Here is a 26,910-nt window from a genome sequence, read left to right as displayed (position 1 = left end):
ATGGGTTTGTCTTTCTCCTTTTTTAGTCTATGAAATCTTTACTGGGCTGTAATGGCTTTTCAGGTGTAGTGGATGTAATGGGTAAGTATCTTTGCCTGAGGTTCCCTAAAGACTTGTAGATGCATCTCAGCAGGTCCCATGGGCTTGTACACCTTCAGGTTCCTTGGATGGACTCCATCTACAGGAGGTAGGTCTTCATTCTGCCAGTCCCTGCCTTTGTCTTCTGTGACATGCGTGACTGGAATACATGCCAGAGAAGACAGAGGCAAAAAAGTAATTTTTTACTCAGCTCTCTCCATATCCCAGGTCTCCTGTTTCCTTCTGGAGAGGTCCTGCATTTTTTGTAGTTTTCCTTTTGTCACTATCTGATATATAGAAGCTCTTCTTGTTGCCCTTGACATCTCTGCCCGCATTTAATCCTATCAGGGCTTTAGCTTTCTTAAGCTGATCTCTGGCTGCTCAGACTATTTCTCTGTATACCTCCCAGACTACCTGTCCTTGCTTCCCCTCTCTATATGCTTCCTTTTTTTTAATTTGGATTCGTCCAGGAGCTCAGTGTTCATCCATGCAGGATTCCTGATGGTTTTTGCTTGACTTTGTTGGAAGGCATTGCTCCTGGCTTAAAGGAATTCATGCTTGATTAACCAACTTTCTTAGGACCCTGCTTCCCTGCAGAGCTTTAGCTCATGGTACCTCTGCCAAGCAGAACCCTGAAGAAGCCAACTTGCATCTGCTGAAATTCAGGGTACTGAGCTTGCTTTGCTCCCTTTCCACTACCTTTAGGGTCTCAAACTCTGGCATTTCATCATCACTGCAGCCAAGGCTGCCCTTGAGCTTCACATTCCCCACCAGCCTCTCCTTGCTGGTGAGAACAAGCTCCAGCATGGCACATCTCCTTTTTAGCTTATCTGTCACTTGCAGAAGGAAGTTATCATCAACAGTAATTTATTGGATTGCTGATGCTTTGCTGTCTTGTCACTCCAAGAGATACCAGAGTGGTTGAAGTCCTCCATGACTTCAGGGCTTGTGAATGCAAGGTGGATCCTGTATATTGGTAGACAACTGCTAGGAATGAGTGTTTGAGATCACTTAAAAAATCATCAGGAAGGGTATCAGTAAAAGCCTGATGTAATATTAAGCAACAGCACAACAAAGTTCTTTGCAAGATACACACTACTAGTTACTAGTCTGTTACACCAAGGGAAAAAAAAAAAACAACAAACCCAGTGAAATCCAGTCAATCAGAACAGAAATGAGCTGAGAACTGTCTAGGGCTGTATGTGTGTTTAGATGCATGTGACAAGTGACAAAAGGAGAGTGAGGGCAAGTATAAAAAAGAATACGACCTAAAAGCTTAACAGCACTCAAAAGTATTTAACCTTAACTTACATCTTAAGTTATGCCTTAAACTTAACAATTCAACATAGGATTAACAATTAACAGCATTTAACCTAACAACGTTACTTACAGGTCTAACCTATGTTCATATCCAAGATATAAGAACATCTAAGAGAGCAGCATTTCTCACAGAATTTGCTGTAGCATATGTGTATACTTAGGCACACACAATCGAGCAAGGTACCTGTGAAAAATTCCCCTCGAAGGCAGTGAAATTCTCACTCTGGGTGCTTTTGCATCTCCTCATTGTGCAGAGTTGAGCCTCGAGGAGTTGGGGGTATTGGCTGATGGTTCATTTATTTTCAGCAGTATTCTGAGTACAATACAAAGTACAATACAAGTACAGGCAAACTTGAGAGGTTGTGGGCCCTGAGAGGCTCCACTCAGAGAGAAGTTGCTGGTCATAGCTGCTGCAGTCCAGAAGAACTCAAAGGTACTCATTTTAGACCACTGTTTATATAGGGTTGCCAGAGAGTGGGCTTTAGTTGTAGTAATGCTTTATCCTGGCCACAGTGTGGGTTGGTGCAATTTCTTTGAAAATGTCAGAATATGGATGTTATGCTACTCAAGGAGAAAGAATAGTTTCCAAGGCTGTTCATGAAGAAAACATGAGCTTGGTAGGCAACAAAGGGTCCTGGCAGCAGAGGGTTTCTGATAAACTCAAGAAGAGCTGAGCCAAGGTGCTGTTTGTCAAACTGAGACCTAATGAGCTTTTTTCGGATTACAGTGTGGCCTGGAAGGGGTGAGGGAGGGGTGCACCACCACAAGTACTCAGCTGCTCAGTCTTCCTGGTTGGGGGCCTGTGGCCGCCTAACCCTGCTCTCCCACTAATTCTTCCCGAGTAGCTCTTGGTCAGCTCCTCATCCCTCCCCAGACAAAACTCCATGTGCTCAGCTGGCTATTTCCATGGAGGGTGACATTGCCTCCTGGTTTCCCTTGCTTCTCTTTCCTTAAGTGCCTGAATTGTTGTATTCCAACATGTTTTTTTATGTTCTGTAATATTCCTCTAAAAATGTAGTATGTTTAAATTCATGCAGTGAGACATATACAACACTGAAGGTCCTCAAGCTCTGTGTTTACAGAGACAGTGGCATATAGGATACAGTTTGAAAATAGTGGTATTTTTAGGGTGGTGTTTTTAGTTGTAGACAATTTCCTGAGCTGCTTGAATGATCTGGCAGCTGACCCTTGTGAAAAAATAAGCGTTTCCACTAAAGAGGGAGACTGTCAGGTTCACATTCTTTTATAAGTTTCTATGTCTCTATTGAACAGTACTTTATCTGTTAGTGTGTATGAATGAGGAAGGATGTTGTCCTTGAATCAAAAGTACAGTTTAGTATAAATCCATGGTATTTAAAACTATCATAACAAATGCATAGCCACTAGAAAGACTTAAAATATGTAATCAAATCTTGCCCGAAATCACCAAAGCCCACTCATTTAGGTGTATATAGGAAATACATAGTTACTGAACACGCTGTAGCCAATAATATTTTGCTTCAGAAGAGACATTTGATCAAGGATTTCTGGTAGTTTTGTGCTGGGAATTTGTATATGGAATAGAATGTATTTTGTCTATGTGAAGAATAATGTAGCTTTATTCAGAGGGCTATTTGAAGGAAATACAAATACTCTGCATCCCTTACTAGCGTATAGCTGGTGCCCTACCTTTCCATAAGATAATTTCTCTTGGGGATAAAATTACTCTGTGCCTCTTCTCCAGTTCACTTCATTTTCAGGAAGGGAAAGTGAGATTCCAGAGAGTGTAGACTCTGACTGGGATATTAATGAAGACAAAAATCTACATCTGTAAAAGTCCTGCTGTTTTCTGTCTTTGATGGATATATACATTGATAATTATTTTGGGATTTCCCTAAATTCAGAAGAAGAGTGTGTTAAGGTGTTGTCTAAGTTATTTGGCTATGGAAAGTATAGTCACATGGAGTCTCAACTTACTCTAATCGAGCCATCTGTCATGGTCTCTGGGCAACTACCCATGTCCTTGATTGTATTGGTCTTTTCATGACAGTGTTTAAATTATTGTAGAGGCAGAGATTAGTTATCATACAATGAATACTTGAAACTCTTCTGGGAATGAAACAAGTCTGCTCTTAATATGCACAGAAAGACCAAAGGAAGCTGATTTCTTTAAACAAGTACTTATCCTCAAACAAAACTAGGAGAACCCCCTTCTTGCCCTTAGTACATGTACTTTCTTGTCAGAGCTGTCATAGATTCTAGATTTAGAATCAGTTTTATAGGAACCAGACACCTTTGTAATTGAAATTACCCACAAATAATTCTACATTGGTCCAATTTTAATTAAGTTCTTATTGTAAGAAAAATAAATGTTTGGTCCCAAAATTCTATTAGCCTAAATCCTAAAGTTTTTCTAGTAGCTCAAAAAAAACCAAAACAGAAACCAAACAACCGAACAAAAAACAACAACAACAAAACCCAAAAAAACCCCAAACAAACAAACAAAAAAACACCAACAAAAAACCCCCCAAAACAAAAAACCCAACTCTTCTGCATTTGTAGTACTTTTTTTGTGGTGATGGTTCTACAGGAGATGCAGCAACTTATCACTGAGCCAGTGCTGCAGGATGAAGCCTCTCCCAGACCTGGGTTCCCCTCTATTCCTTCTCATATTCACTGAATTATTACTGGATTTTAGGGCAGATTTTTAGCTGTCTTAGATAAATCCTTTTCCCTGTGTAAGTTAACCTTATAAACCACAGTTATATGGAACAGTGTCTTGAACAAAAACAATAAATAAGTCTTTGCACCCTTAATTAAAGGTATACATAAAATAAGTTTCAATCTGTATTATTCTTAAGACAACAGTATGGCACGTAGTGTGTGCTTATGATAAAATTGGCATGCAACTTCATTTTTATGGACCACAGCCATTAACTTCAGGATTCACAGTTTTGTTCAGGAAGAAAGGCTCTGTTCCCTCATATTATTAAATGAAATCCAGTAGTTTTTAGTGAGGCTACAGACTCTGGGTTTCAAATTTATTTTTGCTAAACTTTAGGAACTGACAGTTCAAGTTAGTTAATCACTTCCCATCTCTGTATCATGTATCATGTCACCTTCTTCTTTGTACTGTGTCTTCTGATCCAAATAGATACTATCTTTCTACCTCTAGGGCATTCCTTAGCTTTCTTTAGTGAGCTGAATGGTTAGTAAAGACTGAATATCTGTTGTTTAAACTGTGTTATGGTTACTTAATTGTTTAGGCTAAAAAAAAAAAAAAATAAAATCTGGGGATGGCCTCCTGATTGAACACGTTCAATTTTTTATTTAAAACAGCCTATTTGAATTGAGATAATTGTTTGTAGTTTATGAGCTAAATAAAAAAATATTAGTTTCTTACAATTTAGCTAGCTTCAGATTATCTCTTTGAGAGAGAAGACACCACGTGCCCTAAAGCTTTGTTGTTTATTTGTTATGATTGTATTATCTTTTAGCCAACATGTCCTCTCAGTATCATTAAAACGGAATACAATCAGATCCGTATATGTCAGCAGCCCTTCCTTCAGCTGATGCTTGAAGTCCTTTTGTCTTCCAGCTGGTCCACTGCTATTTTTTTCCAGTTCTTTGGATGTCCTTTTTTGAATAATAGCAATATATAGTCTTTGAGTTTCCTGTTTCTCAGGCTCATCTTGAAGATTTCCATAGGAAAGGATATTTGACTGCTGTTTCTTTACTCCAGAGTGATCAGTAAAGAACTTGACTGGATTCTAAATAACATTCCCTGTCATCACCCAAATTAAAACAAACACAAAATTCTTTCCCGTAGAATACTTTTGAGGGCATTGGGAATTTAAATGTTCTGTCCTAGTTCCCAGAGAAATACCTGTTGTGCTACAGAAATATAGTCAACAGTACACATAACATAAAAAACCACAAAAACAACAACAACAAAAGCAAAATAACACCACAAAATGCCTTAATTTGATATAATAAGGATTATAATTTTCATAGATAGACTCTCTATAAAGAAGCAATTGCCCCAATAAGATGCTATTACTTTGGTTATTTTTTTTAAAAGGAGAAAGTGTTAATTTTGCATTGGCATAACTTGCAGAAATTAATTGAAACAGAGGAATTGTTGTCCCTTAGCAAAGACCAAATGAAGCTTTCCAGTATATTTTTGTGAGCCATACCCAAGTGTTGCCCATAGACGTACCATCTGTTGCACACTTTTAACATTCCTCTATGCTTTGCCACCATCTTAGCACTGATCTGCCTTACATGAAATGCACTACATCTCGCAAAATGTTTGTCAGGGGCACTGCCCCTGAAGTAGTGATTTTTCTGCATGTTCACCCTACCACATAAAGAGCACTGGATTTCTGCTAGCACCTGGACCTAACATTGCTTTCACATACGGAAACCTGTCATTCATAGAACCCTGCAGCTTACTCCTGCTTTCTTCTTAAGCAATGAGATTGTATCAGGATAGCATGTGGTCAGCAAGTGGGATGTTGTAGGGTTGGCACAGAAATTCAAATAGGACCATATTGTCTGGAAGGCCCTCACTGAGAGGCAGGAGTGGAGAAGTGAACACAAGCAAGAAGAGTGTTGGCAAGGAAATTGGACACATGGAAATGTGTGAAGGAGAAAAGACTGAAAAGAGTTTTATATGGTTGGCAGATGTGTGATGAAGTGAGGAGCTAGGATGTTACCTACATGTTACCACCATAGTTTTTTTGGTATTTTCTTACTTGTCGGTTAATATGTGTTATTCAGTGTTCAAATGAGAAGATACGGCTAGGAAACAGAGTAGTAAGTACATTGTTCAATTTTTATGAAAATTAAAAATTGTTCTTCAGATGCAGAATATTTATGGCAATATTATGTGTTGATCACGTCAAAGCCAGGTTGGATTTGTTGACTTGGCTATGTTAGAAAAATCAGACATTTTTTTCATTTACCTTCCTGCTCCATTTCTCTTTTTATCAAAGCATAGTGATTTTGTTTTGTGAAATACTGAGTAGAAAAAGTGTTAATATTTTGTTTTTCTTTCTTGTGTCAGGGAGAAAGTCAAATTTAGAATTAAATACTGGCTCTTACTACAGTGTGTAATATAATGTCTAATATTTCTTTCAACAGCAATACAGTATGAAGTCAGGTGGAAATGAAAAGATCTGTTTTCCTCTAGTAATTTAAAGACTTGGTATTTTCTATTACCTTCAGTTTTCCCAAAAATGACAGATTTAATTTAAAAACTATGTGAAATTTAGTTTGAAAAGAATACACTGTGTTTTCCTTGTTACTTTCCTTTTTCTTTAACCTTCTGAGAACTTTTTGAAGGACTGCCACTGCTTTACTACAGATGAAAAATTGTAGTTTTGGTGAGCATTGTATTCCATGAAAGCTTATATGTCAGCTAGACTTGTTAGCAGGCTGTATGCATGTGGTGATTTCTGTTCAAATAATAGTACTTCTGAGCCTTCTTCTATCTACGTTTGGCTTACTCAGAAATTCCATAATGGGTCCCTGAGGAAAACACTGTCTTCATGATTTTGTAGAGGAAGAATTAATTATTGAAGCATTCTTAAATTGTTTCAAGTTCCCAAATACTAGGTTAAAAAAAATGTTGGAATCAAAATGCAGCTTTAAGGGTCAAATGTGTTTTAGAATGAGAACAATTTCTTACAGCAAGATAATGTTCTTAAAGAGATGAATATACCTGCAGTCTGCATCTGCTTTTTTCCTGTGTTTAGCTGTGTTCTTAAGGCAGTCTGTAGTACACAAGAATGCCCCCACATGCTCCGTTTAGTTTTGAGTACTTTATACCTAACAATTATTTTTATATAATCTGGAAGCTAGTTTTTAAAATATAATATAAAATTACACAGATGGAAATTTCTAATAATATTTGCATTTTGTTTCAGAGCAAAGTAGAAGAGATGATTTGGAAGCTTTGGGTCATATGTTTATGTATTTTCTCAGAGGAAGTCTTCCATGGCAAGGTTTAAAGGTAGTGGGTTTTGATATCTTCCTCTGTCCTATTTTCGAATCATCAGCTTTTATTGACATGTTTGGGGTTTTTTTGAATGTGTGTCTGCAAGCTGTTCAGAAGCTTGTTTGTTCTTCTGTCATAGGCGGATACATTAAAAGAGCGTTACCAGAAAATTGGGGACACTAAACGAGCAACTCCTATAGAAGTATTGTGTGAAAACGTCCCAGGTAATGTCTCTGCTGTTAATAAAAATGTTTTGTATTAATTTATAAAATGAAACGGACATAGGTAATTGCTTAATATCTGGGTTTAAAATTACAATACGTGTAATAGATCAGAGAATCTCTGAATGGGTCAGGTTGAAAGGGCCCACAGCGGGTCATGTGGCCAATCTCCCTGCTCAAGCAGAGCCATCCCAGAACACATGGCACAGGATTGTGTCCAGGTTGTTCTTGAATATCTACAGTGGGGGAGACTCCACAGCCTCTTTGGGCAATCTGTTCCAGTACTCAGTCACCTGCATGCAGTAAAGGAGTTCTTGTGTTCAGATAGAACTTCCTGTGCATCAGTTTCTGCCCATTGCCTCTCCTGCTGTTGCTGGGTGCCGCTGAGCAGAGCCTGGATCCATCCTATTGACAGCCACCCCTTAGATATTAAATGTATTAATTAGGTTCCCTCTCAGCTGACTCTTTTAGAGGCTGAACAGGCCCTGCTCCCTCAACCTTTCCTCATATGAGAGATGCTCCAGTCCCTTGTTCAACTTTGTAGCCCTTTGCTGGACTCGGTCCCGGAGCTCCATGTCTCTCTTGTACTGAATAATTCAGAACTGGATGAAGCCACTGAGTAGAGAGATGGGATCACCTCCCTTGACCTGCTCTTCATAATTCACCCCAGGATTCCATTGGCCTTCTTTACCCCAAGACACACTGCGGGCTCATTAAGAGCTTGTGGTCCACCAGGACCCCCAGGTGGGAGAGCAGAGCTGCTTCCCAGCAGGTTTGGCCTGTGCTGCTGCATGGGATTGTTTTTCCCCAGGTGCAGGACCTTGCATTTGCCTTTGTTGGATTTCAGAAGGTTCCTCTTTGCCCATCTCTCCAGCCTGTTGAGGTCCTTCTGAAGGGCTGCACAGCTCTCTGGGGTATCTGCCACTCCTCCCAGCTTTGTGTCATCAGTGCCATTGCTGAGGAGGCCTCTGTCCTCTTGTCCAAACCATTGATAGATAAGTTAAACAAGACTGGGCCCAGATAGAAGGATTATCCTTTGAAGCAGTAGTAAGATAATGTTGCTGTTCTTCAAATATAAATTCTTCTAAAGGAAACATTAAAAAATACTTACAGTGATCAACTAGTCTGTGCATGTATCTTCACACTTTGCAAGCCTTTTCAGCTGAAATATGGTATCATACCCCTATTAAAAACAGGCTGCATTAGGCACAGCTTGAACTAATATTTAAAATAACTTATAAGTTTCAGGTGTCACTTCTAGTTCTCTGTAAGTAAAAGAAGAATTAATGAGGTGTTGGAAAATTGGACAGAAGGAAATACAGTGTTTTTTAAAAGTTGTAGTAAAGTGCTTGGAACAGGGGACATGTATGACATGGACATGATTTTGCCAAAATATCAGTAAACACCTTGAAAGGTAATCAAAATATCATTGATAGGCAAAGTGGATTTGCTGAGAGTAGCTCATGACAAATGAAAGGAAATCCTGTCTACAGTAGGCCTTGTGGACATGAAGCTGCTGCTTTGTTGTTTACCCCATTCTTAACTTTTCTTTAGTCTTGTCTCTGTAAAATTGATTGGAAAGAAAGAAGTAGAGGCATTTCTCTACGCACATTTTTGCACACTGTGCATTAGAATTGGAACATTGAATACAAGATCTCAACAGGTAACATGAAGGAAAAATTAATGGGCTCTTGCTAGGATATGTTTGGAATATGGTAGTGTATCTCAGAATATGGTACCATCTCAAAGAACATTTTTAAGTAATTTTTCTTTCTGGTAATTCATAGGTTCATGGTGAACAACTGTCCATGTTTTTTGGTGAGAGCTACAAGTTGCTTTAAAATGAAATAAGGTGGTGGGGATTTTTTTGAGTTCCATTAAAACAGATAATGGCAAATATATGTATTTCTTATTTATCTAGAGGAAATGGCTACTTACCTACGTTATGTAAGAAGGTTAGATTTTTTTGAAAAGCCAGACTACGATTACTTAAGAAAGCTCTTCACAGACTTACTTGATCGGAAAGGCTATATGTTTGATTATGAGTATGACTGGATTGGCAAACAGTTGGTGAGTACAGTTCAGCTGTTAGCAATATAATGGCTTTTTCTGTGATCACTTTTGAGTTTCATAAGATATGTGCATCTCAAGGCTGCTAATAGAGTTGTGAACAGCTGCTATTACAAGCTCATCTGCAGATGCATATTCTGACATTGTCTTCTGGCTTGAGTGCTTCATATTCAGTCTCTTTCCAAATGTACTCTTAATATCAAAGTACATCTCTGCTCAATCCAAAATGAGATGGTAGAAATTCAGATTGTTTTTTGAGCTGAAGGAACTTAAAACTTTTCAAGTAATTGTCATTACTGCATGTTTTTTTTTGTTCCTAGTATTTTTGAAATGCAGAACTATAACTTCTCTGTGTGAGGTATGCACTCCAGATATTTGTCATTTCCTTATGAAGAGATATTGCATAGTTCATTGCATAGTTCATTGCAGTACACCTAAGGTTTCAGGAAACACACTGCTTATATAACTTAAGAAATGGTAGATAATGGGATTTTCGTCGTCTTCTCAAATTTTTTCACTTCTTTTTATTATGGGAGGGCTAACATGTATATGTTTGGTTTCAGATTATGCACTTCACTCTGCAGTACTCTGTGTAATTCTGAAAGAATTGTAGCATTCATTTTATTGAAAAGTATTTTTTTCAGTGTTTAGCATGAAAAATTATTTTAAGATTTCATCAGAGTGTTTTAACTGCTAACTGCAGGAAGTATCAGCCTAAAGTCTTTCAGAAAATTAATGTATGATAATATTTAGAATTGCTACTTCAATACATTCTGTAAGTCATGGTTTGCTTTTTTTCTTGTTGGTATTAGTAAATGTCTAGTGAAGCGTCTACTTTAATCTGATAATTTTGTGTTACTTGAAACTGTCAGATTTATTATATTCTATTACAAACCAGTAACTTTTAGTGAGACTTAGAAATTTATTTTTTTTACCAGTCGCTACATATTATTTATATTTGTAGCCTACTCCAGTGGGTTCAATACATTCAGACCCTACAATGTCTTCAAACAGAGAAGCATATCAGCACAGAGACAGAATGCAACAATCCAAAAATCAGGTAAACTGCTCATGTAAGATTATCAGCATTACTATGTGTTTTGTCTAATGATTTGTGCTATGTTTTTATTAGAACCTGAAAATGAAATTGACTGTGGGTGTTCTTTGTAGGTGTTCTTTGTTTTCACTTTGATTTTAAGTAGATCTTAGTTAAAGTCTACACATGTGGAGACACATAAATATCTCCTAAAAGCTTGCTTGTTTGAAGCTATGATATAACGTAGTGAATAAGTAATGAATTTTCTCCCTACTTGCACTTCTTTATTTGCTGTCTCTCCTCCATGCACTGTATCCTCTCTTTGGGTTCTAGCACAAGTGTATAACATTTTCACTTTTTTTTTTTTTTTTGGTAAACCATGCTAATGACTTAGTTGGTACCAATGTTAGGAATTCAGAGCTGTATCAGTTTACCTTAGCAAAATTGGAGGGTTGTGTTAGCGTGCTTTTTCTTACTAAGAATTTTGAGGTTTTGCTACTTCAGCTCTGTATGAAAATTTATATGAAGGCATGTGTAAGTATGTTGATAATGTGGAAGTGCAATCTATATAGGGATTGAGTGTGTAATACTTCTGTGCTTTTCAAAAATAATATTTGACTATTAACACACAAATTGTTTATTTTTAATTTTTTTTCTTCTTTTGCATAAATCCTAATACATTCAAAAATGATAGTCAACAGACCATAGGGCAATGTGGGATTCACATCAAACCAATCTACATCACTTGAGGGCTCACCTGGCATCTGATAGACATGGTGGCTCTGTGCAGGTATTTTCAGCTTCTTTACATGACCTAAATCAGTCATTTTGCATGACGTAATACTGCTTTCCAGTAATGTATCACACAATTCATGTTTTCGTATTAAGTTTGCTTATCAGTAATGTTGAGAATGCTGTTATTATTTATTTCACAGTTCAGTTGTCAAACTGAAAACAGGTGCTGGAACTATGGAACTTCTTGTTGATGGAAATTTTTCTTGCTTGTGTCTTAGTAAAAGTATTAAAACAGTTGAACTTCTTTACAGAATATATACCTTACTCAGTGCAAGCAACTGAGGTTTAGACTTTAAATGTGTTAATTGTATTAGCAACTAAAACCCGTAATACACTGAATTCAATGTTTTTCAAGCTATGTTTTTTTCTTTAAGTAAATATGAAAATGCTATTTAGTGATGTTTGCTTAAACTTCACTCCTTTATAAAAACAGTAATTGACTAGAAAAATGTTCCCAGGGCAGCACCTCACACATCTCAGTGAAAAACTGTGTAGAAACCAGTGTTTTTCCCTATATTACTGTTTTTTCATCTTCAAAGAGCTCTTTTTGTGGTTTGTTTTAAATTTTTAAAATTAATTTTTGAAATTTTTATGTCTTGCTCTTTGAATATATATAGTTGTGAAATAGTTGGAGTAATGTGTAAGGAATTAGTACTCAAAGATTCAAAATGCCAACTGTGAAGTCTACATGATTTAGCTTTGTGAAGTCTTGTCTGGGTGGAGGTTGTGTGTGGAAAGTGTCTGCTATATTTTTGGTTATGACAATCTAAGTTATGTATGTTTCTTCTGAAGCTATTTTTTTTGGAAAAAAAATTGTCTTGGCCTGAAGAAAGAATGAAAAGTTGAGGATACAGAAAACAAGGCTGCAGTCCTGTCAGTGTGATAACATTCTCTAAATTTCATTGCTTTAGAAAGCTATATTATAATGTAATAAAATCTAGGTGGTGATAATTATTACAGTGTATCAAGAAAAAATTAAAAGTTGTTTTGTTCTTCCCATTAGAAATGCTTAACTTTCTTTTCCCATATTTTGGGTTAGAAAAATACACACTGAATTTATTAAATTACAGTTAGTAGAACTTTCAAAGTGTCATCATATGACTGTTGGTAATTGTGGTACTTAAGAAACCTTCTATTCTTTGTCAGGTAAAACATAACAATTACAAGAAATTTTCTTCCATGGTGAAATATGCGAAATACCCCTTGGGGATGGGGAGAACATTTTCTAGGAAGTAGCACAAGTAATACTATTATTCCTTGCTGTTAATACAGTGTTCCTGTCCTTTTTCCTCACAGGCTACAGGCAGTCTGTCTGGGTTCAGATCATTTAGGTCCGTTGATGCTAAGCAATTGCCACGTGAATAAAAACACTGTGCAAACCTGCAGTCATGGTCTTTGTCTTTGAAGATCAAGCGTTGTGCAGCAGGGTGTTTTCACATAGGATTGCTTTTTGTTGGGAGCTTCTTTATTAAGGGCACTTATAAAATCACATAGTATCTCCAGTTATGCTGCCACGTAGCCCCTGGCTGTTGTCAAATACCCCTTTGTTGCAGGGATACTAGCTAAATCATACTATTTGTTAGGTTGGTTCATTAGCTAGCTACTTTAGTAGGATTCCCAATTGCTTTCAATAAGACAAATACTAAAAGTCCCACAGAAAATTGATCAAAGGAAAAGTTGAGTCTGAGGTGTGAAATTAAAGTGCTTATTTTTTCTGTGATGTTAGTGAGCCATTGCTGGTCTTTGAGATCAGTTTTATCAATTTTTCTGCAAGATATGAAAATCTGTCAGATTATTTTAAGGTGACAGTGGAATGTTTTTAGGTTGTGCTATTAGTCATCTGTAATACTACTGCTGATGTAATCTCTGAGGTTCTTTTTTAAGCAATTATTAAAATGTGCTAGTGATTCTTATCTGTTACATGTTATCATCAAGGGGGCTGAGTGTTGGTGTATATGTTTGTTAGCATACATTTTCATGCTCTTAGTGATAAGTTCAAATAGGAACCATTGAAGTTCAAACTGCTTTGTTCATTAACAGATATTGTTCTATTTTTTGTATTAATTTATCTCAGACCCTAGGCCTAGGTTCAAAAGACCCTAATGTGCTTATACATGTCTAATTTTACATTGTAGTAACAGTTAAAGTTCAAATAGTATTAGGAAATTGAGTTGCAAAGAGAAGACATCCCTTCTTCCACTTACCTCAGTCCATTTTTCTAGTTCATGCAGACTTATTAATGGTCAACGCATACATGCCAGCAATTCATTCAACAGCTTTTGTGCCTTTGTTTTTGTAAGTTTGCCTCACTTCTCAAAATGTCAGTTTTGCAACACTGAATTATTTCTTTCTCTGCATGAGTTTCAATCTGCTTGTGCACCCACAAAGACTGTATTAATCTGTTCCATTAGTTTTTTTTTCCATCACTTATTAACTGATCTTCTTCCTCTTATCTTTTCTTTTTCTCATTGGGAAATTTTTTAAAAGAAGGTTAGATTGAAAGATCGGGTTAAAGAGTTCCCAGTCAAGTACTTAGGAACTCCTTGAAAGACTATTATATTTGATGTAAGTAGTTTTGAGTAGCAAGATTTCTCACCTTCAAGAAGTCAAGATAGTAAAGTGTTAGATGAAACAAATCAATTTTGCTAAGCTTTTGTGGAATAAAAAGATATTATGATTACTTTTATTCTTTTAACTGAGAACTTTTTGAAGGTAAAATAAAGAACTGTGTAGTATCATTAATAAATTGCTTAGAGATGTAGACTGGCTTTATTTTTGAGTGGAGAATTCAGTTACTGAGATTCTTAGTGGAATGAAGGGGTTCTTTTCTAGGTCTGTTTCAAAGTTTTACAATTCCTTGTTGTGATTATTGTAAGAAAATCAGCAAAATTTGGGTTTTTTGAACATAGCAAGTAAAAGATCAGTTTGCGTACTAATCCAAAAGAAAGTATAGAGGGTGAAGATTTACTCTTGCCATTTAGGGAATTGGTATTTAGGCTTAACTGTGTCTTGTTATAAATGGCCTTTATTAAGCTTCCAGAGGACCGTGTATCTAAGAAATCAGTCTATTCCACAATTAATGTTTCATTAATGCCTAGTGGGTGGAATTTTGGAATTTCATAGCATAGAGAGTTCCAGGAAATAACCAGTGATGCACCTTTATATAGGTGCTCTTCATATTAAATTTGTAAAGAACTAATTCAATTTGAAGGAACTAAATTTAGGGCAGGATAAAGTTATGAAAATGCTTAAAGTAGTTTTAGGTTTTCAGTTTAGTGTTACTCTCCCACTTGAAAATGGGTGAGTAGTTTGAGTTAATCTTCAATATTGAGATATTTCTAACTTGGAACTTTAAAAATATTTGTTTTTTTGAAACCTAATTATGTTACTATTCAAGGAAAAATGTTCATCTACATTTTGTAACGTAATTTTTTGGTGAAAAACCATAATGTAAATATCCTCACTTTTTCACTTATAGTTGTATCCAAGTCTTCTAAAAGATAAACTGTGCCTCCCATTTTTTCATCCTATTGATTTCATCAAGGGAAATCCATTCCAACTTGAGTCACAAATAGAGAAATTAAATGAAAAGTTTCTCTTAAAGCAAACTTAGTTTCATGTAGCTTCTCTCTCCTAAAGTTTTAGCTTTTTATGTGGATCTACTGTGATGAATTTTTGTTGTGCCTTACTTGTACATTCTGGCTACAGAATTTAGTGTACTACTCCTTCAGTGCTTACAATATCCTCTGGGTGACTTATTCTTGTTCAATTCTGTTATGTTCCCATATCTTCTGTGTTGTGCAGATTTTTGAGCTGATTGGCTTGTAGTTGGAGAGAAAAATATAATGATTTGCCTTATTAAAGGCTCTTCTAGGTCAGATTGCAAAGTACTTTCATGATGTAACGTGAAATTAAATTCATACAGCTATAGCCTTACTGACAGTGGAATTGAAGCACTCCTGCCTATCTCTTGTACTCCTTTGTAGGGGTCTTCGTTAGGCTGCTTTCAGCTGTAGTTGATTTGAGTGAAACTCAGGGCATTTGTGGTTCTGGAGAAGCACGACTGATGCAGTTTTTTTTGGATTTATACTATATACACTTTGGTTCACATATGCTTTCAGTGGTATTAAATCTTTCCAGAAAGAAGAACTTCATGTTCCCCCCATCTAAGCTAAGTCATGCAACAGACAGACTTCATAGTGTTTGTTTGTATATTTGGTGAATGTGTGTGTGGGAGGGGCTGTGTTCTCTTTTGCCTTGATGTTTGTCAAAGAGGCAGAGATTATCTATTATTGACAAGAGCAAGACAGGGCTATCTTTTGGTACGTGGTGTGAAGTTTTCAACAAACTGTTTCAAATTCTCTTAAAATAAACAGTCAAAGTAATAAACCAACTTAGGAAAAAAGCTGTTTTGGAAAGAGATTTATCCAGCTAATGAAAACCACTGTCAAGAAAAACTTGAGTTTGAAGTCAGTTTGAAGGATAAGCTGCAATAAGCTTTGTTCTTTGTTAACAAATAGAAATGCATTGACCCCAGCAGAGGGTGATTCTGACTCCTTTGAAGATGAAGTCAGCTTAGATTAATACAGCACTTACATAATAATATTACTATTGTAGGAAGGACTTTTAGATACCTGCTTTCATATTTTCCAGTTCAAATGAAGTTGTGTACATGGATAAGTTTGATCTTTTTTTTTTTCTTTTTGAATGTGCTGTCCAGGAAGATGTGAATAATTGAACAGGTGCTGCTGGGAAAGAAGAGTGAAGGGCAGTTTCATATGAAAGCCCTACAGATGCTACAGTTTGGCAGTATGTTTGATGTCTGAATAAAAGTCATACATTTTTTCATTTCTTTTTTAGGAAAATAAAAGAAAACAAGAGTTCTTGCAAATGCCTCTGCAAATTGAGACCTGTTCTTCATAACAGTTAGGAATGCTTAATTGTACTGTGTTTGCTTCCCATCCAGAAAGGGTCGTATACCTGTCTTGGTATTTCTTGATGTACACTACTTCTCTTTGAGTTAACTGAAGACAAAGGCTTCTGTTTCTCATCAACCACTCTTAATCTTCAGCATTGATCTGAGGTTCTTTTTAGAAAAATTCTTTTTAAGTCTAGATTATGGAGTAGAAATCCTGCGTTATTAGCGCTGCAGGCAAGGCTGACTTCAATATTAAATTGGGATTAGTGCAGGCTGTAGTTTTGGTTAGTTATATAGTTAGGTGCAGGGAGCTCTATGTAAGCACGACCCCACCAGTGATCCCTTCCAGCCGTAAGGATTCTGTGCTTCCTTTGGAAGCAAACTCATTTGGTGGTCAAGTTGAGCAAACCTTTTTTTTACCCTTAGAATTTTATGATTGCTCCTGTCTTAGTTAGCAAATACTTCTGATGCACTTTTCCACTCTGGGTATTTTACAAGAAGCAATTAAACGACCTTTACAGTAAGATGCCTGGTGAGGTGGTTGGGATAGTACTATATCCCCTTTTTTAGTAAATATGTACAATGATGACAACTCTGAATATTCTGTGACTCTGTAAAACCCAATAACTAGTATAACCCAGGATGTTTGGTTCAGGAGGCCTGCCCCGCCCCCTACCCCCCCCCCCCCAAGGTTTGTTAAGTACAGTTCCTACCTACTTCTGTCACTGAATGTGAAGTGCTTCTGTCTTGCCCAGTGATATGAAACTAAGCTTAAGACACCTAGTTGAAATTCCATTGACTTAGCATTGCAGGAATAAAGTCCAGTCCCCCACGATTCCTTCAATTATATTGATAAAGTAGTTAGATTGCTGCAATCCCACATACCTTTTACTTCGTTATGAGTCTGCACTATTTTAGTGAAATTTGAAAAAGGACAAAATTCAGCCTGATGTCAGCAAAGGGCATGGAAAATGCCTTGAGTACAGCAAACTTCTAAACACAGTTTCAATGGGAAACACAAAACAAACCTCAATAGACTAGGCTCTTGGCTCTGGTTGTAAATAGATGAGACATAACTGCTATAATAAGAGAAGAGCTTGGAAGAGTGAGGGAAATAAGATTTGGGGGGTGATTTTCCTTCCCTCTCCTTTCATTGACCTTAATCTCTGACCATCAGGCTGGTAATAATCTTGAATTATGGACTGCTTTTAGTCTCTATGGCTGATTAATTTAAAGTTTACAGATGTTTTCTGCTAACTTTTATATTATTTGTCCTGAATTATATTTTTATGCCTGCTGCCTTGCAGCAGTTTCTGCTACTTAGAAGCTTGTAGACCTGTCCATGGTGTCAGTCAATTAGCACTGTCAACAGCTCTGATTGGGTAGGCACTTGTCTACAACGAGTTAACCATCTTCCTTTTTGTATTCTATGAATAATGGAGAAACCTCTGGAATGGCTCCATTTGTCATGCAGGAAAGATGACAGGAGCTGAGAGAGAGAATATTGGGTTCCATTTGGTTTAAAGTCCAGACAAATATTCCCAGAGTATCACAGCTTTCATGGTGACTTGAACAATTTACATAGAAATTTGATGGTAACTAATACGAATGAAGATTAATCTATTTTTTTTATTAATTTTTTTTTTGGCAGTAGATGTTTTTGTGTCCTAAAAATCAGACACCATCTATACTCTTAAGTCTAGAAGACAGCCTTAGTTTTCCCCTTCTCTGGTGAGTTTTCTTTGAGATACAACTGAATCAGGACTTCATATTCACTCTAAGTATAAAGAGCTAAACTGAGGAGCATAAGTACACTGAAGGAGCAGAGATAGGGTTATACTGACTGAATTGGTATTGAATAAGTGCTTAGTGCCTTCCCTTAAGGCTCTGGGGGAGATTAGCAAGTGGCATCCACAGAGTTGCTTTGCTTTGTCCACTCACTTTGAGTCCTTCATGTAGAGGTCAGTTCCACTAATATACATGAAAGGAAAATTCAAGAGCAAAGGGATGCCAGAATAAAACCTGGAGAAGATACTGTTACTGGAATAAAAATAACTGTGGAAATAACAAAAATTACTGGGTTTTTTTAAAGCTGTATTGTAACCTTAGGAATTAAGAAATGTATGTCTCGCACTAGTATAATTTCAGGTCTTTCTTGGGATTTCAGGTGGTAAGTTCAACAAATGGAGAACTGAACACAGATGACCCAACTGCAGGCCGTTCGAATGCACCCATCACAGCTCCTGCGGAAGTAGAAGTAATGGATGAAACAAAGTATGTCCTTCTTTTTATATTCTTTGGATGTTTTGTGCTCGGCTGCTTCAATATTTTTCTCATACAGTTTTTCAGAAAATACTGTCTGAACTGAATAGCCATTGGTGAATAGTAAAACTACAGTCCTATACTTAATTTTGGTTTTAAGTTTTTAAAGAGTAGGGTTCCTATAGCTTGTGCTTTTTTAAGCTAAGCCTTCAATGACATACCTTGCTGTGCTGGCTAGAGAAGTGCATGCATTTTTTATATTTCAACTCATTTTGAAATATTTATTTTAAGATAGTGTTCTGACTACCAAAAGCCATGTGTGGAAGATGTACAATTCTTCCTCTATATTGTATTTATTGTATTCTGATTTCTCTTTTTTCCCTTACTCTCTTTCTGTATAGCTGCCAGAAAGTGTTGAACATGTGGTGAGTTACACAGCACAGGCAGGCAGAAATAGCCCCAGGAGCTTTGTTCTTGTTATTGGGTTTAAAACTAGTTTCAGAAAACTTAAAAATAAAATGTTTATTTAGAAATGACAAAATACATTTTAATTCTGTGAAACACTTAACTGTTTTTACAAAAAAGCCACCTTCAGGAGCTGTTCTGCCTGCTTCAAATCCTGCTTACTTTTCAGTTGTGTAGTTTGTGATGTACTTTTTAATGGGTACTAGAATATTTTTTCTTACTTCCTATTCCATTTGAAAGGGAAAAGCATTCTTTTTAAATATTGTAGCATTCAGCTACTGTATTAACAACTAACTCACATGAATAAGTAATAATTGCTAGCAAATGTTTGAACTTTTCCAGTTATCTCTGTAAACAAAGTGTTTACCAGAGTATTAGTCTGTGACAACTTTCTAACTAATCACTAAAACATAACTTCACGGTTCCTTAATGTTACAGTGTAATGAAAGGGAAAAATATTAAGATCTCTTACCATGGATGGGCAACTAATGTTCATATATTTAAGTAGTAAACTTAGACTTGCAAAATGGTACAGAAAAATATTCACCTTCTAGAGGTGGTATGAATTCCAATGTTTTATTTTATAATTGCACTTGAAATCGGATTTTACAAGGCTGTGGATCTAGTTTACCGTAAAATAGAGACACACACAGGTATGAAGGATACATTTGTAGCAGAGCAATTCAGTAGCAGCAATTTTTCTAGGACCCATTTTCCTAACTTTGGGAAATTTCTCAAATTGCAATTTTTTTGAAGCAATTGTTCCACAGGTTCTGGTTTTGGTAGGTAAGCTGTATTTGTATGTGTAATTAATAATTTTGAATGGAGATATCTGTAGGGCCACATTTTTGCACTGGCTTTCTGCAGGCACAGAGAAGAACTAAATTCTTTGCTCCCATCTTTGTGGAGCATGGTACTATTTTACTGTCAAGAATACAAATCTCATATATATATATATTTGAAATAAAAAAAATGCAGAGGGACAAAGATATTGATAGGCTACCCATAGATAAATTCCCTGTCCCCTCTCTTCAAACAGACAAAGTGATAATCTTCCTTATGCTCAGCTCATGTACACAGAGAAAAAGATTAAATTTCTTGCACTTTAAGTTGTGCTTAGCACAATTAAACCAATTTTTATTTCCTTACTTTACTTAGTTTTCTGCAGGAAGGTAAGGGAATTCTCAGGAGCCAAGATGCTCAGCTGATTGAGAAGTGTAGAAGTTCACTTCTTCTGATATGAATATGTAATGGACAAATACGTTCCACTTGATCTTTTTGTGCTACTCTTAACTGGTTTTGTTACAGACAACTAGTCTCAGTGTCCTACTCTTTAGATTGATTTCCTTTTTTTTTTTGAGTATGTAACACTCAAACTAGTGTTTCAGCACTGTCTGTTTAAGCTGAAGTTTCCTCAGTGACTAGGTTTTTTTGGGGGTAGTTCTTTATATTTTGAAATTGGTTTATATTTTGGCAGTAATTAGCATACGTGCATGCCCATTCACCCTTACCCCCTCTCCAGCTTTGCTATCAGACATCAGTGCATAGGTACACATATTTTTTTCAGAAAGAGCACTTTAGAAGATTTAGATAATTTTACATTTTAACATGGTAATTACAAGCCTAATACCAGAGGGGGTTGTGAGACATTCAAACATTCAAACATAGATTTTTACACTGCAGAATAGGTTAAAGGAATGGGATTACTAGTATCCTTCATGTCTGTGACATGAATATTTTTGGTTTTAAGGAAACATTGTTTTCTCAAAAGACTCTCACCTTGTACCTCTTTCATAATCTTTTCTCAACCTGAAAGTATGAACAAAGCTAACCTGTCTTGCTCATATCTTCTGTTCATAACTTTTTCTCATACTCTGAAAAGACGAACTTGAATCTTGTTTAGAAATGCTTCATTCTTTGTTCTAGATGTTATCTTAGTTTTAGAAACTTAGCATGACTATATCTTCATTTAAAAGATTTTAAAAAGGGTGTCCCTCATGTGAGTTTGCCCCCATTATGTATGATTTTAACTGTGAAGACAAATGTAGTTTAGCTGAATATTAGACCTTCTGCTACCATTTCAGTGAAATCCTGTAAATCAGAAAGGACAAGTTTAGGATGTTTTTCTTCAGTAAGGATTTTATTGTTTTGGGACATTTAACCAACATTTAACCAAACATTTCATTGTTTGATAAATATTTATGTACTCACATGCAGTATATATTCTAAATCTTATGCCATATCATTTTCATGGTGGTTGTGCAGCTAGCATGACTTTAGCAGTGGGTTTTGTGTTTTGGGAATTTTGGTGCTTTTTTTTGTTGTTGTTTGTGAGTGTTGGGGATGGAGGAGGTTGTTGGTTTATTATTGTTGGTAATTTTGTTGGTTTGGGTTTTTAGAAAAGTTGCTTTCTGACCTATTTCAGTTGTTGCTTAATGAAGTTATAAAGCAAGGAGAGAACTAACCTGATTGCTGTGCTGGCCTGACACTTGGGGATCTGCAGATCTATCTATAATCTTCTACGGATACTCTTTCATTTATCAGTGAGCATTTACTGCTTGCTAGCCGTCAGAACAGATGCTTCTATGAAACATCTGTGATTTGGATAACCAAAAGGCTCTTCTGTGGGGTGGCAGAGAAGGCCAAACAGGCAGTGATTATATGATCTGTCCTTTTTGTATCTTGCATCTTTTTTGCCACTTTAAACACTTGTTACTAATGCTGCAGTAAAGTGCCTGCCACATGCTTGATGTCAAATATAAAAGCACAGCTATCTAGTCACAAATGACAAATGAAGTTGCTTTAGAATTTTGGCCCAAGGCACTGTTCAAGTGGAATGAAGGGTATTGAACAGGATAAAGCATGATATTATCTTACCTCAAAAGTCACTTTAGATTGACTAATGGAAAAGTGCAGTGATTTTTGCATTTTATTGTTTGTTATTATTACACTGCCTACTCTAGAAATGTTACATAAACTACAAATAAAGGTTAGCAGTCATTAAATGCTTTATTTAAAAGAAAAACCTTTCCTAGAAGTAGAAATTTTTAAAATTTCTCTTCTGTATTTTGCATGCATATTGAATAGTATAATAAATTTGTATTTTTATAGTCCTTAATAGTACACCTAAGCAATGGTATCTCTGTATTATGTATAAGTGACAATAACACCCTCTAGTGACAGTATGCTTAAGAACAATTCTACATTTCTTTTATGAGTTATACACATTGAGAGATTATGCACTATGAATCTCTAACTCAGGGCTGTGTTTCTTTAATAAAATTCATTGTCAGGCAGTACAGTCTGTCTATCATAATCCCATGTAAAGGTGCATATATTTTAAAATTACAATTATTTGGCTTTGGAAGTCAATTTGAAGTCTAACATGTCTAGATTTAAAAATACACAATGTTTCAGTGTACTTCAGTTCAGATTTCCAAAACAGTCCTATGGTTTACAATTCATCATGGAATTTGCATTCCTTGAGTCCTTTTTAGATATAAATATTAATTAGATATTTATTGTCCACACCAGATAAAAGTTTTCAGCATTTAGTGATTTCTCCTTGAATTGAAATACTGTTGAGTAGTTTTTATAATTAAAAAAAACCCCAACAAAAGAACTATTAATAGAAATCATATTATAGTAGTAGTATGAACTCAGAAAGACCACAGGATTAAAAAAGCAGGGCGTTATGTTGGTTAAAAATAGTACTCTGGAATTCACCATTGCATGATGCCCTTTTTCTCTGGTTGATAGAGAAGTAGTAAACTAAATAGGCTATGAAGAAAAAAAAAAAACCAACAAACTATGAGATTTGCAGCAAGGATGAGTTAAAATTTTCTAATCAGGAAGGCAAGAAAGCCCAAAGTGTGCTTGAAATGCAAGGAGGATCCAAGTAGTCCTAAGTATTAAGAAGTCTGATCTACTTGGGTTGTGATCCATATAAACAAAATTTATTTAAAGAGTGAAGAGTTAAAATTCTAGGTTGCTGTTCTAGAATATAAATTAACTATCTGCTGTACTTCCATCTTCCTACAGTTACTTTTGTAACCTGGGTTCTGTATATGCGAATGTTATAAATCAAGACAGAATTCTTCGGTGGGTTTTCCCTAAGGCATGCTAATCTCGAACAAGTATAAAAGTGTTTTACCATCACAGTTGAGGGTAGGATTTCCTCTTTTGCAGGGTCATAGGATAATTGAAAGAGAGGAGCACTGGTTTGCTTTGATGCATGACATATACATATATAAAATACTTGGGGTGAAAAAAGAATTAAAGTAATTGGAGTTCATACATCTACAAGTAAATTCAAAGCTTAAGTGATAATGAATGTTAGTGGTTATAGGCACATGCTAAAAAAAGGGTTAATAGTTACGGGGGAATTTGAGTTACAATCAGTGGCTACTACTCTTCAAAACCAATTATATATCTTCTTTAAGAAGCACTTTTAAATTAGTAAATACAGTATGATACTTCTGCTAGCTGTAAAAATACTAATCTATGTAGTTTCCCCTACTGAATTTTAATTTTGGGCTTCCTCTTCATCAATAACCAATGTTTTTTTCTACTGAAAGTTATGTAACTCTCAGAGCAGTTCTGGTTTGCCTCTGCCCACTGCTACTTTTTCAGTGACTGAGCGACAGGGTGCCTTGGATATTTTGAGAAGGTAACTTCTGTCTCCCCTTACTTTGGATGTTGTTCTCACCCTCTGTAGAACCTTATTTTTAGACCCTTATTCTCCCTGATTTTTAAATGCTTTCCCCATTTCCCATATTCCAAACTAAATCATCTGGATTACTTTTGTGATATAAAATGCTTGGTGAACTTTAGGATTTACTGATCAAGGCTATTGATGCAGTACATTTATATTTTCACTACTGCTGTACTTCATAGTTTAAGACTCTTCAGTGTATAGTGCTGCAAGTGAAAATTCAGTAACCAAACCACAGGACTCAATGGGTCAAGCTGTATTAGAGTAGACATCTTGAATGTTGAGTTTTGATCATACGCATTGTAAACACTTTAGTGTGAAGCTTTATTTTTAAAAGTGGTGTTCAGGACCTGGGAGTTGCTTGAAATAATCCTAACAGTACAATTTAAATGAATTATTTTTGTGTGTGTGGTATTTGTTGCTTTCCTCTTTAGTTTATTTTCAAAAGTACTTTCTGGACTTCTGCAGTCCTTCTTTATATCTGGATCTAACTCCCTCCAACTCTCTTTCATTAAGTAGCGTTCTTTCAGAATGTATCTATTTGCTAAGTGAAATTCACAGTGTTTGTCAATTTTAGTTTCATTCACGTAGTATGCAACAAAGCAGAAAAAAGAATATCAATGTTCTTTATGTTTAAGCTGTGATTTTTCACTGTAGTAGTATTATCACAGCATTGGATCAGAACATTAATTATATTGTTCATTAACATTTTCTTCTAAAATGTCTTGTGGAATAGCCTTGGAGAAAGTTTTTCCAAGTTCTGGTTGACAAAGGAAGCTCAAATTGTTTTCTGGTTTTAGCAACAATAGTTTCTTAAGTGCACAATTTAGGTGACAGTCATAAGCACAAACTTCTATTTGGCATATTGCCAGTTAATATAAAAGAGTACTCTGGTAATGGAATATTTTTTGTCCTTACAAATACATTTTTAAGTCAACCTATAATACCTGTGCTTTTGATATTCTCATCAATATTCTAAACTTAATAGCTACTTGCATTATAGCTTTTTTTAGTTTGATACTTTTTTCAAAAAAAAAGGTGAAATGTGTAAAAAATATCTCTAGTTCAGTGTCTTTCTCTTATAAATCAATTGCCTGCAATAGAGCCTAATGTGTTCCCTGTGGTGCTGGCTATACCTGAGCTACATACTTCAAATGAGACATACAGTAAACAGTTTAGTTTTGTGGTTTCTTTTTATATCATGTGTAATTCATGTCACACCTGCAGGTGCTGCTGCTTATTCAAGCGGAGGAAAAGAAAAGCCATCCAGCGCAACAAATGACTAGAACCAAACAGAACACGGGAAAATGCTTATTTGTTTAACTACTGTCTTGTGATCTTAAAAAAATTCCCAACAACAAAACCCAAAGCAAAAACCTGCATAAAAACACATTTTCCGAGGACTCCCTGAGAAACAGTATCATGCCTTTGTGCTTTGATTTGGTTCTTCTGCATCCATCTTCTGTTTCTTAAATTCATCTGTTCTGAAAGCTTTAAGATACTGTAAAATAGGAGAGCTTCTTTGACCATTAACATATGGACCAATGAAATAATAGAAAATGAACAGTATCTTGAGCAAAACTGAACTTGAGAAGTATTTCTTCTTTCCTAGGAAGTAGTAGGTGTCTTAGATGAAGACGGATGTCATAAATCAGTTATTTGAGTTTGTTGCAGTGTATCTAAAGCAGTTTTCTTCAAAAATGAAGAAGAAAAATACAGGAACACATTATTATGCAAAATAATAAAATCTTAAGATTTATTTTGTGACACTTGCATTGCTTGTCTTCTTTTGCCTCAGTTGTTACTCTAGTCAAATTGTCACTGTCTAGAGATACTGGGGATGCTGGTTTAACTGTCAACTGTTGTCAAAATGCGGGTGCTACTAACAGAAAGTATTTCCAGTATCCTCTCAGTTTGAAAACCTGCTTTTATCTTGCCTACAATGAAAATTGTGGTACAGTGGAAATTATGAGTGTTTGTGCAAAGAATACAGATGTTTGTATAATTTAAGTTGTACACCTGGTAAAGTTAACAAGATCGAATCACCTTCAAAGGAGTTCTATAGAGCAAATATTGAATCTCGTTTAAGCAGAATCAGTATTAAAGTCTGTATGTTCACTAAGGTAGCTGATGATTGACAGCATCTTTAAATTGAAAATATGGATGTGCCAAGTAAAGTTAGAGGTGTGTTATTTTGCTCTTTAATTCAGAAACAAATGCAATGAAAGTGAGTTAGACTTCTGCCTTCACTGCGTACTAGCCCAGAACACCGCAAATTTCTTGTCTTTTTTCCCCTGGAAGTTTCTTCTTTTGGAGTGTATAGTCAGTAGTGTCATAGAATGGCAAGGATGTGTCAGATGCTTCTGTTTGTGGGACAGCCCATTTTATTTTTTTTTTCTTCAGAAAATAGATGCTTCTTTTAAAGCCATAATGACAGAGTTGTAGTTTTGTCATGTTTAACTGCCAGTTATTGAAGAAGGGCTGTGGAAGATGGAGGTGACAAGACAGATTTATTGACCAAAACACAGATTATCTCTGTTTCTTTAGAATTCTTCTGGAGCTAAATAGCATATTTTTCTATCCACAAATGTCTTTTGGCATACTTATTTATTTTTAATCTGTTTTGTGGTAGCATTTAAAATGTATATAAAAGCAAAAGTACATCTTTGAATTAATCATTGCATTTACAAGGATTTTAATTTTATTTTGTAATATTTTTTTCATTGAGAGCCAAAAGTGTATTTTATTGTTTGCATTATGTGCTCATATGTATACTTTGATCTTTGTCATTATTACTGTTCATGCTCCTTTTTGTTTTAGAAAACCTGAACTTAGCCTACAAAAACACACTGTGTAAGAGGTCATAAATTTCTAGTCTTCCAGAGTGTGTTACTGATTATTTCAGACTCATGAAGTTATTTCTTTGTTTTGGTTTGAGCTGAGAAGTAAGTCACTTGACCATTCTCTTAGGAAAACACATCTTTCTTTGTATACTTGACTAAATCTGTTGCTTGTACATGTGGTATATGTATTTCTCACACACCTGATGAA

At 35.8% G+C, this 26,910-nt stretch overlaps 1 protein-coding gene across 9 annotated transcripts in view; it reads left to right on the top strand.

The window, feature by feature from the left end:
• Positions 1-25,628, top strand: part of CSNK1G3 (casein kinase 1 gamma 3) — a 77,649-nt gene extending 52,021 nt beyond the window's left edge. For 3 of the 9 annotated variants that reach the window (XM_040089899.1, XM_040089898.1, XM_040089908.2), the window contains 9 exons: positions 7,308-7,393; positions 7,518-7,602; positions 9,521-9,669; positions 10,634-10,729; positions 11,400-11,495; positions 18,586-18,692; positions 19,082-19,105; positions 23,723-23,814; positions 25,087-25,628. In XM_040089899.1, coding sequence (XP_039945833.1) covers positions 7,308-7,393; positions 7,518-7,602; positions 9,521-9,669; positions 10,634-10,729; positions 11,400-11,495; positions 18,586-18,692; positions 19,082-19,105; positions 23,723-23,780 — 701 coding nt within the window. In that variant the 3' untranslated portion in view covers positions 23,781-23,814; positions 25,087-25,628. The remainder of the gene's footprint in view (positions 1-7,307; positions 7,394-7,517; positions 7,603-9,520; positions 9,670-10,633; positions 10,730-11,399; positions 11,496-18,585; positions 18,693-19,081; positions 19,106-23,722; positions 23,815-25,086) is intronic. The other 6 variants (XM_040089904.1, XM_040089903.1, XM_040089905.1 and 3 more) reach the window with 5 other exon arrangements.
• The last annotated feature ends 1,282 nt before the right edge of the window (positions 25,629-26,910 follow it).

This window comes from Hirundo rustica, chromosome Z (genome assembly GCF_015227805.2).
Source record: "Hirundo rustica isolate bHirRus1 chromosome Z, bHirRus1.pri.v3, whole genome shotgun sequence".
Classification (NCBI taxonomy): Eukaryota; Metazoa; Chordata; class Aves; order Passeriformes; family Hirundinidae; genus Hirundo; species Hirundo rustica.
The sequence above is the reverse complement of the archived record's forward strand: the minus strand, read 5'-3'. Positions and strand labels throughout refer to the sequence as shown.